General features: G+C 53.4%; 1 protein-coding gene across 1 annotated transcript; it reads left to right on the plus strand.

Annotated features, from left to right (window-relative positions):
* The first annotated feature begins 6,108 nt into the window (after positions 1-6,108).
* On the plus strand, positions 6,109-13,130 carry LOC308676757 (sex hormone-binding globulin-like). The gene is made up of 8 exons (XM_081342776.1): positions 6,109-6,213; positions 7,097-7,212; positions 8,128-8,317; positions 8,931-9,092; positions 10,615-10,786; positions 10,922-11,070; positions 11,929-12,148; positions 12,885-13,130. The coding sequence occupies exons 1-8, from the start codon at positions 6,112-6,114 to the stop codon at positions 13,040-13,042; spliced, it is 1,269 nt and encodes a 422-aa protein (XP_081198902.1). The 5' UTR covers positions 6,109-6,111; the 3' UTR covers positions 13,043-13,130.
* Positions 13,131-13,413: the final 283 nt, after the last annotated feature.

The raw sequence follows: 13,413 nt of genomic DNA on the forward strand, positions 1-13,413 counted from the left end.
CTCCCTCCCTCCCTCCCTCCCTTCTCCAAGACTGGAAGTCTTTAAGAAGAGAATGGACAGCCATTTGTCTGAAATGGTACTATAGGGTTTCCTGCCTGAGTAGGGGGTTGGATTAGATGACCTCCAAGGTCCCTTCCAACATCATCATCGTCATTATCATCATCATCATCATCATCATCATCATCTATCTCTCCCTACGTCTAGCTATATCTCCCTATCTATCTGTCTATATCTATTATCTATATCTATCTAACCTGCCTCCAGAAGCTGTGAATGCTCCAACACTGTGTAAGTTTTTAAGAAGAGACTGGACAGCCATTTGTCTGAAATGGTAGAGGGTTTGCTGCCTGAGCAGGGGGGGGTTGGACTAGATGACCTCCAAGGTCCCTTCCAACTTCATCATCATCATCATCATCATCATTATTATTATTATTATTATTATTATTATTATTATTATTATTATTATTATTATTATTATTATTATTATTAACTTTGCCCTATGCTCCCTCCCTGCAACACCTGTCCAGAAACCGAGCCCTAGGTATCCCCCCTCCCCACAGGGTGTAGCTTTAGTGCAGGGGTGTCAAACTCAATTTCTTTGAGGGCCGCATCAGCATTACGGTTGCCCTCAAGGGGCCAGGTGGATATGGCCAGGGTGGGCGCGGCCTACTGGGTGGGCGCAGCTGGAGTGCGTATGGCGTACTGGGTGGGCATGGCCAGCTCTACATCGTTGGCATCAAGGGTGCCTATGGGGGCCTGGGCAGGAGTGGGACAGATCTGGGGGTCTCTGGCAGGAGGAGGGTCTCTGGGCCAGGGCCAAGGCAGTGGGGGCCGTTCCCTCACTGTTTCCAGGATGGCTTCGCGGGCCACATGAAACCACTTCACGGGCCGGATCTGGCCCCCGGGCCTTGGGTTTGACATGTCTGCTTTAGTGCACGGACCCCCACCTGCCCGCCTTTCAACCTGTTAGACCCTAACCTTTGCCTTCGCTCTACTCCGGCGTTGTTGCAACCACGAGCAAACAAACCATTGGCCTCTCGGCTGACGGCCCTTTCTCAGCACATCGAAGCACAAGACAGGTGTGCAAGGAGCCCACCCGTTGCCAACGGTGCGGGTTTTTTTAGTTCGTGCCTAAAGGAAGTGTGCAAATGTGTTGTGCAGCATACTTGCCCGTACTTCAAAAGAATGCAAAAGCATATTAAAAAAAAAAAGATTCAATCATGGCTCGGCTGGGTGGCAACCCCTTTGGACCATGGCTTGCTGGGAATGTTTTGGTACCTTTCTAGAGAATTGCGGTATGGCACACCGCAGAAGGCAGGGGTGTTGCCCAGAAAAGGGCCCCTCCCATGTATCCCAAGATGGCATTGTCCTGGAAAAACCCAGTGGAAAAGACGAGAGACAGCAACACAAAACAATAATTCTTACTTTAAGGTTCAGCGGTTTATTTTGCTAATGATTCGGAACATAGCAAGCATAATAACACAACGACGCTTGCATTAATAACCCGTTGCAGTGAGGACCACACGGCATAGCAGATGCCAATAGATGTTGAGACTCTAGAAAGGGTGCAGAGAAGAGCAACAAAGAGGATCAGAGGACTGGAGGCGAAAACATGAAGAACGGTTGCTGGAATTGGGTAGGTCTAGTTCAGGGGTAGGCAACCTCGGCTCTTTTATGACTCATGGACTTCAACTCCCAGAATTCCTGAGTCAGCTGACTCAGGAATTCTGGGAGTTGAAGTCCATGAGTCATAAAAGAGCCGAGGTTGCCTACCCCTGGTCTAGTTTAATGAAGAGAAGGGCGAGTACTGATGATGTTATCATGAAACATCTGCAAGAAAACAGCCAAGCTCAGAGAGCATCAGGGACCCCCTCAGTTCTCTTCCTCCTCCTCCCCTTTAAGAAGAGACTGGACAGCCCCTTCTCTGAAATGGAACAGGGTCTCCTGCCCGAGCAGGGGGTTGGACTAGAAGACCTCCAAGGTCCCTTTCAACTCTGTAATCCTGTTATTCCTCCTCCTCCTTTTTAAGAAGAGACTGGACAGCCACTTGTCTGAAATGGTCTCTAGTCACTAAGGAAGGGGTTGGACTAGATCAGGGGTAGGCAACCTTGGCTCTTTTATGACTCATGGACTTCAACTCCCAGAATTCCTGAGCCAGCCATGCTGAGGGGAAAGGGAGAGGTTTCCAAGCTGAGCCATGCTGGCTCAGGAATTCTGGGAGTTGAAGTCCACCAGTCATAAAAGAGCGAAGGTTGCCTACCCCTGGCTTAGGCCTAGGCCGCTTTATGACTTGTGGACTTCAACTCCCAGAATTCCTGAGCCAGCCAGGCTGAGGGGAAAGGGAGAGGTTTCCAAGCTGAGCCATGCTGACTCAGGAATTCTGGGAGTTGAAGTCCGCCAATCATACAAGAGCCAAGGTTGCCTACCCCTGGCCTAGGCTGCTTTATGACTCGTGGACTTCAACTCCCAGAATTCCTGAGCCAGCCACGCTGAGGGGAAAGGAAGAGGTTCCCAAACTAAGCCATGCTAGATGAGGAATTCTGGGAGTTGAAGTCCACTAGTCATAAAAGATAAGGGACGTGGTGGCTCAGTAGGTTAGGACGCTGAGCTTGTTGTCGATCAGAAGGTCGGCAGTTTGGCGGGTCGAATCCCGAGTGCCACGTAACAGAGTGAGCGCCTGTTACTCGTCCCAGCTTCTGCCAACCTAGCAGTTCGAAAGCACGTAAAAATGCAAGTAGAAAAATAGGGACCACTACGGTGGGAAGGTAACAGCGTTCCGTGCGCCTTTGGCATCTAGTCATGCCGGCCACATGACCACGGAGACGTCCTCGGACAAGCGCTGGCTCTTCGGCTTTGAAACAGAGATGAGCACCGGCCCCTAGAGTCAGAAACGACTAGCACGCATGTGCGGGGGAACCTTTACCTTTACCTTTTTAGTCATAAAAGAGCCAAGGTTGCCTACCCCGGCTTAGGCCCCTTTATGACTCGCGGACTTCAACTCCCAGAATTCCTGAGCCAGCCATGCTGAGGGGAAAGGGAGAGGTTTCCAAGCTGAGCCATGCTGGCTCAGGAATTCTGGGAGTTGAAGTCCACGAGTCATAAAAGAGCCAAGCTTGCCTACCCCTGGCTTAGGCCTAGGCCGCTTTATGACTTGTGGACTTCAACTCCCAGAATTCCTGAGCCAGCCAGGCTGAGGGGAAAGAGAGAGGTTTCCAAGCTGAGCCATGCTGGCTCAGGAATTCTGGGAGTTGAAGTCCACGAGTCATAAAAGAGCCAAGCTTGCCTACCCCTGGACTAGATGGTCTCTAGGGTCCCTTCCATGTCTGTTATCCTGTTATTCCTCCTTCTCTTTAAGAAGAGACTGGGTAGCCATTTGTCTGAAATGGACTCCTCCTCCTCTTCCAGGAAAGCTTGGATAGCACTGCTTTGGGTCTCCTGCCTGACCAGGGGGTTGGACTAGAAGACCTCCAAGGTCCCTTCCAACTCTGTTATCCTGTATTCTGTTGCTTGGCTGCGAAGCCTCAGACGGACACAGGAAACCCACAGCCGAAGAGAAGAAGAGGACGGGAGGGGGGCAGGGACGGGGGGGTGGGGGGTGTCAGAAGAATGTGGCCGTGGAGATCTCAGAAAGAGGAAGGAAGTTTACTCCGCAGATTGATGAAAAGGGAGGTGTAATTTGTCCCCCCCCCCGGGTGGGTGGCAATCTGGGGGCCTGGTCCGTGTCCCCCCAAGGAAGAGGAGATTCTGGCACTCTCTGCCTCCCTGGCAGCACAACGCTGCATTTCCCAAAAAGCCGCATTTGGCTGCCAACAGCTTGCATAACATCTGCACGCTAGCCAGGCCGTTTCCCGTTTCTCGTCTTCCTCTGGCGAAGGATCTCTGGAGGATCCGCTGCGCCGCTCGCCCGCTGCCAGGATCTCCCTTTGCAGCTCTCCTCTTGACCTCTTCCAGCCACTCCCCATCAGGTAGCTGAGATTTTGCAAAGAGGGTGTAAAAGGGAAGGGGCTTGGGAGGTCATCTAGTCCAACCCCACCACCCACCCTGCCCGGGCAGCTCCTGACTTCCCCTTTCCCTGCTTTGGAAGAACCGTTTGTGGTGCAGGCTAAGCCGTTAACCGGCACTGTTTAAACTAGAGGCCTTCAGACTCGGCCCTTTGATGACAGGTGGAAACTGATCAAGGAGAGAAGCAACCTGGAATTAAGGAGAAACCTCTTAACATTGAGACCAAATAGGCAGGGGAACTGCTTGCCACCGGAAGGTGTGGGAGCTCCAACACTGGAGGCTTTAAAAAAAAAAAAGACCGCGTGGCCACCTGTCTGAAATGGTAAAGGGTCAACTGCTTGAGCAGGGGGTTGGACTAGAAGACCTCCAAGGTCCCTTCCAACTGAACCAAGGAGAGAAGCAACCTGGAATTAAGGATAAACTTCCTAAGAGTGAGGAACAAGTAACCAGTGGGACAGCTGGCCACCAGAAGTTGTGGTGCTCCAACAAGAGGCTTTGAAGAAGAGACTGGACAGCCATTTGTCCAGAACGGTATAGGTCAGGGGTCTTCAAACGTGGCCCTTTGATGACTTGTGGACTTGCAACTCCCAGAATTCCTCAGCCAGCGTGAGGGAACTATGACCCTTTGATGACTTGTGGACTTGCAACTCCCAGAATTCCTCAGCCAGCGTGAGGAAACTATGACCCCTTTATGACTTGGGGACTTCAACTCCCAGAATTCCTCAGCCAGCGTGAGGGAACTGTGACCCCTCTATGACTTGGGGACTTCAACTCCCAGAATTCCTCAGCCAGCGTGAGGGAACTGTGACCCCTTTATGACTTGTGGACTTCAACTCCCAGAATTCCTCAGCCAGCGTGAGGGAACTACGACCCTTTGATGACTTGTGGACTTGCAACTCCCAGAATTCCTCAGGCAGCCTGAGGGAACTATGGCCCTTTGATGACTTGTGGACTTCAACTCCCAGAATTCCTCAGCCAGCGTGAGGGAACTATGACCCTTTTATGACTTGTGGCCTTCAACTCCCAGAATTCCTCAGCCAGCGTGAGGGAACTATGTCCCTTTTATGACTTGTGGCCTTCAACTCCCAGAATTTGTGCCTGGCTAAGGAATTCTGGGAGTTGAAGTCCACAAGTCATCAAAGGGCCAAGTTTGAAGACCCCTGGTTTAAACAGCCTTTGGGAACTAAAAGAATACAGGTAATCCTCAATTTAACAACAGTTTGTGACTTAAGGCCGTGTTTCACAATTATGGCCGTCGCAGCATCCCCCTGGCCAAAATTCAAATCCTTAGCAACTAGTTCCTATTTATGATGGCGTCCCCAAGCTCACACGATCCCCTCTTTTGACAATCGAGGCCGATGGGGAAGCCAGATTCGCGTAACCACTGTGTTATTCACTCAAAGACTCGCAGCGATTCACTTAACAACCGTGGCAAGGAAGGTCGTCGAATGGGGCAAAACTCACTTCACACAACTGTCTCGCTTAGCAACAGGGTGGCTGGATGCACACTCACCAAGGAGAGAAGCAACCCGGAATCAAGGAGAAACTTCCTAACCGGGGAGGACAATTAACCAGGGGAACTGCTTGCCACCAGAAGTTGTGAGGTTTTTAAGAAGAGACCGGACAGTCCCTTGTCTGAAATGGTACAGGATCCCCTGCTCGAGCAGGGGGTTGGACTAGATGACCTCCGAGATCCCTTCCAGCTCTGTTAATTCTATTAATGATCAGTGGATCATCTTGCCTCCGGAAGTCGTGGGTGCTCCATCGCTGGAGGTTTTAAAGAAGAGACCGGACAGCCACTTGTCCGAAATGGCATAGGCTGATCTCCTGCTTGAGCGGGGGTGGGCCAGGGTTGGACTAGATGACCTCCAAGGACCCATTCTGATTTTGACTGCCTGCAGATGGATTCATCAACCTGATGGAGAAGACAGGACCCTTCCCCAAAGACAGGTGAGGCCTTAGGGGTGGGCCCTGCCTAAGGTGCAGAGCAGCCTGCAGCCTGGCCAGACTAGGGGCCTTGACCCCTGGAAAAGTTTATGTCAACAGGATCAGAAAAATTGGAATTTGACCACAGCCGTTTCCAGTCCCTGTGGAGTTTCTGCGCCAGCCATGCTCCCAGCTGCTGCCTGGCTGATCCTGCTGGTGGCCCCCGGCCCCCCCTGGGCCATGGGGGACCGGATTCAAGAGGCAGAGGAGAGGGACACCCTGAAGGTGAGTCGATTGCGGAATTCCAGAATTGGAAGGGGAACCCCGGAGGTCTTCTAGTCCAACCCCCTGCTAGGCCACGGGGTCCTCAACCTGGGCCGCTTTTAAAGCTGGTGGGCTTCAACTCCCGGAATTCTTCAGCCAGCCAAGCCGTTCATATCAGGAGTGCGGGCCGCAGTTCAACAGGGGAGGCCCAGCTGCGCCGCTAAGGCACAGGAAGGGGCTCTGGGCCCCCACGTGGGCCAGCAAAAGAGCGCCGGCTCCGTTTCTAGAACCGGACCGCCCTTGGTCCAGAATGGGATAGGGCTAGGGTGGACTAGAGGACCTCCAAGGCCCCTTCCTGCTCCGTGCTCTGCCCCAGCTTGGCCTTTCTCCGCTGGCCCGGCGCACCCAGCAGCTGCCTGAGCGCGGGTAGAAAAAAGGCAGCAGCTTCACCTGTTGAGTTTCCTCCCCGGAGGAAGCTCAGGATCCCGCAGGATACAGCGCAGGCGAGACGCCTGGGGGAAGGGGGTGGGGGTGGGGGGGGTCGAGGCTGATATGAAGAGGATCCCCCCTTTTCTTTTTCTTTTTTGCAAAAAAGGGAAACGGAGCAAGCTGGCTAGAGTCCTCCGCGGCGGCTGAGGTCATCCAGTCGTTCCCGACTCCTAGCGACTCCCCCCCCCTCCACGGGCGGAATGGCGGACTTCCCCGCCCCACCCGCGCCCGTTCCCACGACGGAGCAACGCTGCCCCCGCGTGGCTCAAAGCTCGCCGCGCGCCTTCCGCGGGCGCGGTCCCCTCCCCTAGCGGCGCGCTCGGGTACTGCGCGGCTTCTATTTCTCGGCGAGTGGATTGCTGCCCCCTGGCGGGCGGCCGAGGCTGATGCCCGGTCTTTCCTCCCCCGCCTCCAGCTGGGTGCCTGTTTCCGAGGCTCGGCCGTGGAAGCCGGGGGGCTGAACCTGGGACAGAGATGGGGAGACCCCTTCCCAACCGCCAGCCTCTTCGTTGACCTGCGAACGGTAACCAGGTAAGGGAGGACGCCTTGGAGGGCTGAGGTGGGTGGGTGGGCAGGGGGCGTGGGCAAGGGGCTTCCTCCCTCTTCCCCCGCCCCACCCGCGGAGCGCGGCTTCCTTCCAAGAGGTGCGCAAGCTTTGCCAGGATGCCACGCAAGGCTGCCAGGCGCCTGCTGCGAGGCCGCGCCGAGCCCCCGGTGGGGTCCCAGAGAGGCTGGGGTGAGGGTCTGTCGGAGAGGGTGAAGAAGCCACCGCAGGAGAGGAGGAGTGCGGGGTTGGTGGGATCCTTAGTAGGGGGGGGAGAGAGAGAGAGAAGAGGAGAGAAAGAAAGGGAGGGAGAGGAAAGGAAGGAAGGAAGGAAGGAAGGAAGGAAGGAAGGAAGGGAGGAAGGGAGGGAGGGAAAGGAAGGGAAAGAAAAAGGGAGGGAGTGAGTAAGAAAAAGAAGGAAAGAGGGCGAAAGTGGGAGGGAGGGAGAGGAAGAGAGAGTAGGAGAAAGAGAAAGTGGGAGAGAGTGAGAGGGGGCAGAGAGGGGAAGGGAGAGAGAGCGGGAGAGAGAGAGAAAGAGTGGGAGAGAGTAAGAGGGGAGAGAGAAAGAGAGAGAAGGAGAGAGGGAGAGGGGAGAGAGAAAGAGAGCGGGAGAGAGAAAGAGCAGGAGAGAAAGAGTGGGAGAGTGAGGGGAGAGAGTGGGAGAGAGGAGAGAGAGAGAGTGGGAGAGTGAGAGGGGAGAGAGAGAAAGAGAGAGTGGGAGAGAGGGAGAGGGGAGAGAGAGACAGAGAGAGAGAGACAGGGAGGTGTGGAAGAGAAGTCAAGGATGGGGACCACCCTCAGGACCCGGCTGGGCTGTGTCTTCCCCATCCAGGAGGGGTCTGCATCAAGATCCCCCCCTCTGGTTCCCCCCTTGAGACGACCCTCCCTGTTCCTCCCCCCAGTGCAGTTTCCTCCTTCGACTTCCGGACCTTTGACCCGGAAGGGGTCATCTTCTACGGGGACACTGCTCCCGGCTCCGACTGGTTCGTCCTCGCTTTGCGTCAGGGGAAACCAATCATACAGATCCACAACTCCCTCACCAACCTCACCGTCTCCGGAGGGCGACATCTCAACGACGGCCTGTGGCATCGGGTAAGACCACAGGCGGGTTCTCGACTTGCAACCACAATCGAGACCAACATTTCCACCGCTAAGCGAGGCAGTTGTTAAGCGAGTGGCGCCTCATTTCAAGACCTTTTCTGCCACCGTTGTTAAGCGAATCACCGTGGTCGTTCAGTGAATTGTGCGGCTGTTAAGCGAATCCGGCTTCCCCCTTGACTTTGCTGGTCAGATGGTTGCAAAAGGGGATCACATGATCCCGGCACCATGCAAGCATCGTAAATATGAGTCAGTTGCCAAGCGTCCGAATTTTGATCACATAACCACAGAGATGCTGCGGTGGTTATAAGTGCAAAAAATGATCATAAATCACTTTTTCCAGTGCCGTCGTAACTTCAAACGTTCACTAAACAAGTAAGTAAGTCAAAGGTTATGCTTATATATTTGCTGCATCTTGTGTCAGGAAGTTCCACAGGCTAACGATGCATTGAAATGGAGCCGGTCGTAAGTCGAGGACTACCTATCAACTAAAGGAGAGCCCCTGCCTCCCCCATGTTTCCCACATCCTCCGGTGGGGGTCCCGATTCTCTCTGACCCTCCTCTACCTCTGTCCCTGTATGCGAATTCTCCTGTGCTTCCCGGACAGATCACGGTGAAGAACGAAGGACACGTCATAATGTTGGTGGTTGACGGAGATGACCAACTCACTCTCAGCCACGTCTCCCACCCGATTGTGAACCGGACCACCCCTCAGATGCGCATCGGGGTGGGAGGCATGTTCATCCTGCCGATTGAATTGCTGGTCCCGGTAAGGCGGAACTCTGTCCTCCGGCGTCCGTACCGCAAGCCCCCAAAACGGCCTGAAGTCCCCAATGGATTCCTTTCCCCATCTTTTCTCTAAACCAGTTTATCTCGAGCTTGGGAGCTTTAAGAAGTCTGGACTTCAATTCCCAGAATTCCCTAGCCTAGCCAGCCATACCTGTTTCCCCCCCTCCTACCCTTAAGCGGAGAGATTGCGAAGAAAAGGATTATAAGAGAGTAAGCAGGCCACAGTGGGTATATACCAGGGGTAGGCAACCTCGGCTCTTTTATGACTCATGGACTTCCAGAATTCCTGAGTCAGCTGACTCAGGAATTCTGGGAGTTGAAGTCCATGAGTCATAAAAGAGCCGAGGTTGCCTACCCCTGGTATATACACATCAAAAGGAATGCATTAGTGCCAGGGGATTCTGGAAACTGAAGTCCACACTTTTCATAGCTCCCAAGTTTGAAAACACTGCTCTAAAGTAATCAGAAACTCTTTCATTTTTCATCCTCTCTCTCTCTTTGATTCTCACAACAGCCAGGCAAGGTGGGTCAGGGGAGATAAGGATAACGGATCCAGAGTCAGAATGGGGGGGGAGGGGAAATGAGGATTTGAATCTGGGCCTAGCTCAAAACACATAGCCAAATCTTTAGCTTGCGAGAGACGTCCATCTGTCTAAAGCTTTTGGGCTGGGTGTTTGAATCATGGCTTGTTTGAGCCATGGTTTGAGCCATTCAAACTCTTCACTAGCCATAAAGCATCATTTATGAGCCATTGTGGATTTGTCCCATTGTGCTATACTGGAATTTATTGCAAAGAACAGGATAGATTAGAAATAGAAATGATAAGAATAGGACAGGACAGGACAGAATAGTATAATAAAATACAGAATAGAATAGAATAGAATAGAATAGAATAGAATAGAATAGAATAGAATAGAATAGAATAGAATAGAATAGAATAGAATAGAATAGAATAGAATAATAAAATACAGATAGAATAATAAAATACAGAATAGAATAGAATAGAATAGAATAATAAAATACAGATAGAATAATAAAATACAGAATAGAATAGAATAATAGAATAGAATAGAATAATAGAATACCGATAGAATAATAAAATACAGAATAGAATAGAATAATAGAACAGGAGAACAGAATAATAAAATTCAAAACAGGAAGAGATGCTCAACTTGCAACTGGTCTTGACTTACGACCGTTCCAAGTTACAGTCGCCCCAAAAACAATCTTTGCAAAACGGGGTCAGACACGTGATCCGCCCACTTTACGACCGTCACGACTTAACGACTGGGATGGTCAGGCTCCCCTTACAGTCCTAAGGACCCCCTGCGAAACCACGATTCACAATCCTCTGAAACGACAACACCCTTTCACACCAGGATCTCCCTGCCGCCCCCCTCCTCCCCGAAACGCCCCCACCCCAATTTCAAGAGGGTCTTTTGTCTTTCCCCCATCCTGCCTCCTCCTCCCCCCCATCACCCCGCGACCGATGGGCGCTGCAGGTGAACCCGGCGCTGGATGGCTGCATCAGGCGCTGGGACTGGCTGAACACGAGCCGAGCCTGGCGGGAGGAAGGGGGGTCCCTGCAGGACCGTGAGGCCAAGGTCTGTTTGACCACCGTCCAGCGTGGCAGCTTCTTCCCTGGCGACGGACTGGCTGTCTTTCCACTGTCAGGTATGGCTGGGCACCAGGGGCTGTGGAGTCCCTAGATGGGGAGGGCCTGGCCCTGTCTCTCGCCAAGGGGTGGGCACGGGTGGTGGCAGCCGCCAGAGGCGCCAGCCGTGGCCTTCTCCTCCTCCTCTCTCGCAGACCTCCCCAGCGGGCTCAGCACCACCGACGGCCAGTGGCGGTTCTCCCTGCAGCTGCGGATCAGGGCCGCCCCCCAGCTCAGCACCCTGCTGGCCGTTTGGGCCTTGGAGGAGCAGCGCCCGGTCCTGCGCCTGGCCCTGGAGCGCACGGTGAGGATGGACAGGCGGAGGCATCTGAGCCTCCCCCCCCCCCCCGTTCCGGATGGCTGGTAGCAGGAACACACACACACACACACACACACACACTGCCAGGAAGGAAGGAAGGAAGAAGGGATGGGAGGAGGGAGAGAAGGAAGGAAGGTTGGTAACATGAAAGGAAGGTCGGATGGATGAATGGATGGAAGGAGGGATGAAAGGAAGGAGGGATGGGATGGAAGGAAGGATGGAAGGAAGAAGGAGGGATGGAGGGATGGATGGAAGGAAGGATGGGAGAATGGGAGGAAGGAAGGGTGGATTTAAGGTTGGAAGGATGAAAGGAAGAAGGATGGATGGAAAGTTGGAAAGAAGGAGCAAAGGTTTGACAAATGGAAAGATGGATAGAAGAATGGGTGAAAGGAAGAAGGAGGGATGGAAGATTAGGAGGAGGGATGGATAGATGGAAGGAGGGATGGAAGGAAAGAAGGGTAGATGGAAGGAAGGAAGGTTGGAAAGATGGACGAAAGTTTGAGGAAGGGATGGAGGGATGAAAGGGATAGAGGGAGAATTGGAAGGAGGGATGAAAGGGAGGATGGAGAGAGGAAAGGAAGGCTGGAAAGACGAATGGAAGGATGGATGGAGGGATGGATGGCGGGTGGATGAACGAACGAAGGAATGAGTGAAGGGTCTCAAGTGGGGAGAGACTTGAGTCACTCCCCCACCCAGGCTGGTGTGCAGGGCATCATGGGCCTGTGGGTGCTGTGAACCCCTTCCCCACGGGGGGGGGGGAAATGCGGGGGGGGGAGAACCACGGAAAGTCCACTCAGCCCGGCCCCCTCCTCAACCCGCTTTGTGGTTTCTCCTTCCCTCTAGGATCTGAGGGCTCAGCTGCGTAACCAAACCCTCCTGTTGCTTCCTCTCCCTGCGGGGGGCTGCCTGGACACCCCCCTCCTCCTCCTCCTCACTCCCTCTTCCTTCACGCTGCGTCTGGGCGACACCGAGATCAGCAAGCCCACCCCCGTGGACGATTACCAGAGCCTGAAGGAAGTCTGGCTGAGCGCCAGGGGAAACCTGGTCATTGGGGGAGCATCTGGTACATCTTCCCGGGAGGGGTGGACCACAAAAAGGGGCACGGGGGATGGGAGGGGACGGGTGGGTGGGTGTAGCCAGATCTCACCTTAACTCCGGCTAAAAAGAGGGGGTGAGTCACCCCCAAGTCGGTTGGATGGGCGGCATATCAATTTTAATCTAAAAACAATCTCACTCTGCTGAAGAGCTGTGCGCCTCCTGAATCTTGAGGCAGGGAGTTCCACAGGCATTGGAACGTATACCCTGGCGGGTTTCTGATACGGCGACAGGATTTCCACGACTACGCAAGATAGTCGCCAGGCGAGCTTTGGCCTCATTTTACGACCATTCTCGCCACGGTCGCAAAGCGAATCACTGCAGTCGTGAAGTCGGTAACCCGGTTGTTAAGTGAGTCCGCCCTCCTCCGCTGACTCTGTCAGAAGGTCACAAAAAAGGGGAATCGTGCCACCCCAGGATGCTGCGGCCGTCATAAATACGAGTCAGTTGCCAAACGGCCCGAATGTCGTTCCCGTGACCCCGGGGAAGACGGCAACGCTCATAAATGTAAAAAATGGTCATAAGTCCCTTTTTCCAATGCTCTTGTAAGTTTGAAAGGTCACTAGGTCAACCCGGATTATATTTGCAGCATCTTGTGGCAAGGAGTTCCACAGGCTAATGATGCATGGAAATGCAGCCGGATGTATATTCTGGTGGGTTTCTATTATTTCTGACTCCTTTTTTAAAATATATCTTTATTTCAGGAGAGGAAAAATCTTGTTTCCAGGGCTGCCTCAACACCGTCCGGGTTCAAGGCCACGAACTGGACTTCGATGACGCTCAGTACAGGAGCAACTCGATCTCGGCACACAGCTGCCCCGGGAACGTGGAAAACAAAGTCGATGTGAACAATGGGCATTAAAGGGGCGGCAGTGCTACTGCACGCACACATGCACGCCCGGGCAATTTTTCTACCCCTGGGCATGCCTGTTGCCGTCTCTCTGTCCAGCCATCCGTGAACGTGTGTGGTGATAGCTAACTTCCCGTAGCCGCAACCCTGGGAAGGGGTGTGATTGTTGCCCACATGGTTGATGAACGGCTGGGTGCCAAGTCAGCTTGTAGTTCTGTTGTCAGACAATTGTGGGAATTGGCAATGATGGTAATCTCCTATGGGCTCCAAGTTTGCAGAATTAGCATCTTGTTGGATCCACAAATGCTTCTCAAACGTGGGAACTTTTAGGTTGGGTGGACTTCAAGTGTCAGAATTCCCCAGCCAGGGTGCTTTAAGAGAGG

This window comes from Vipera berus (assembly GCF_964194415.1).
Source record: "Vipera berus genome assembly, chromosome: W".
NCBI classification, from domain to species: Eukaryota; Metazoa; Chordata; class Lepidosauria; order Squamata; family Viperidae; genus Vipera; species Vipera berus.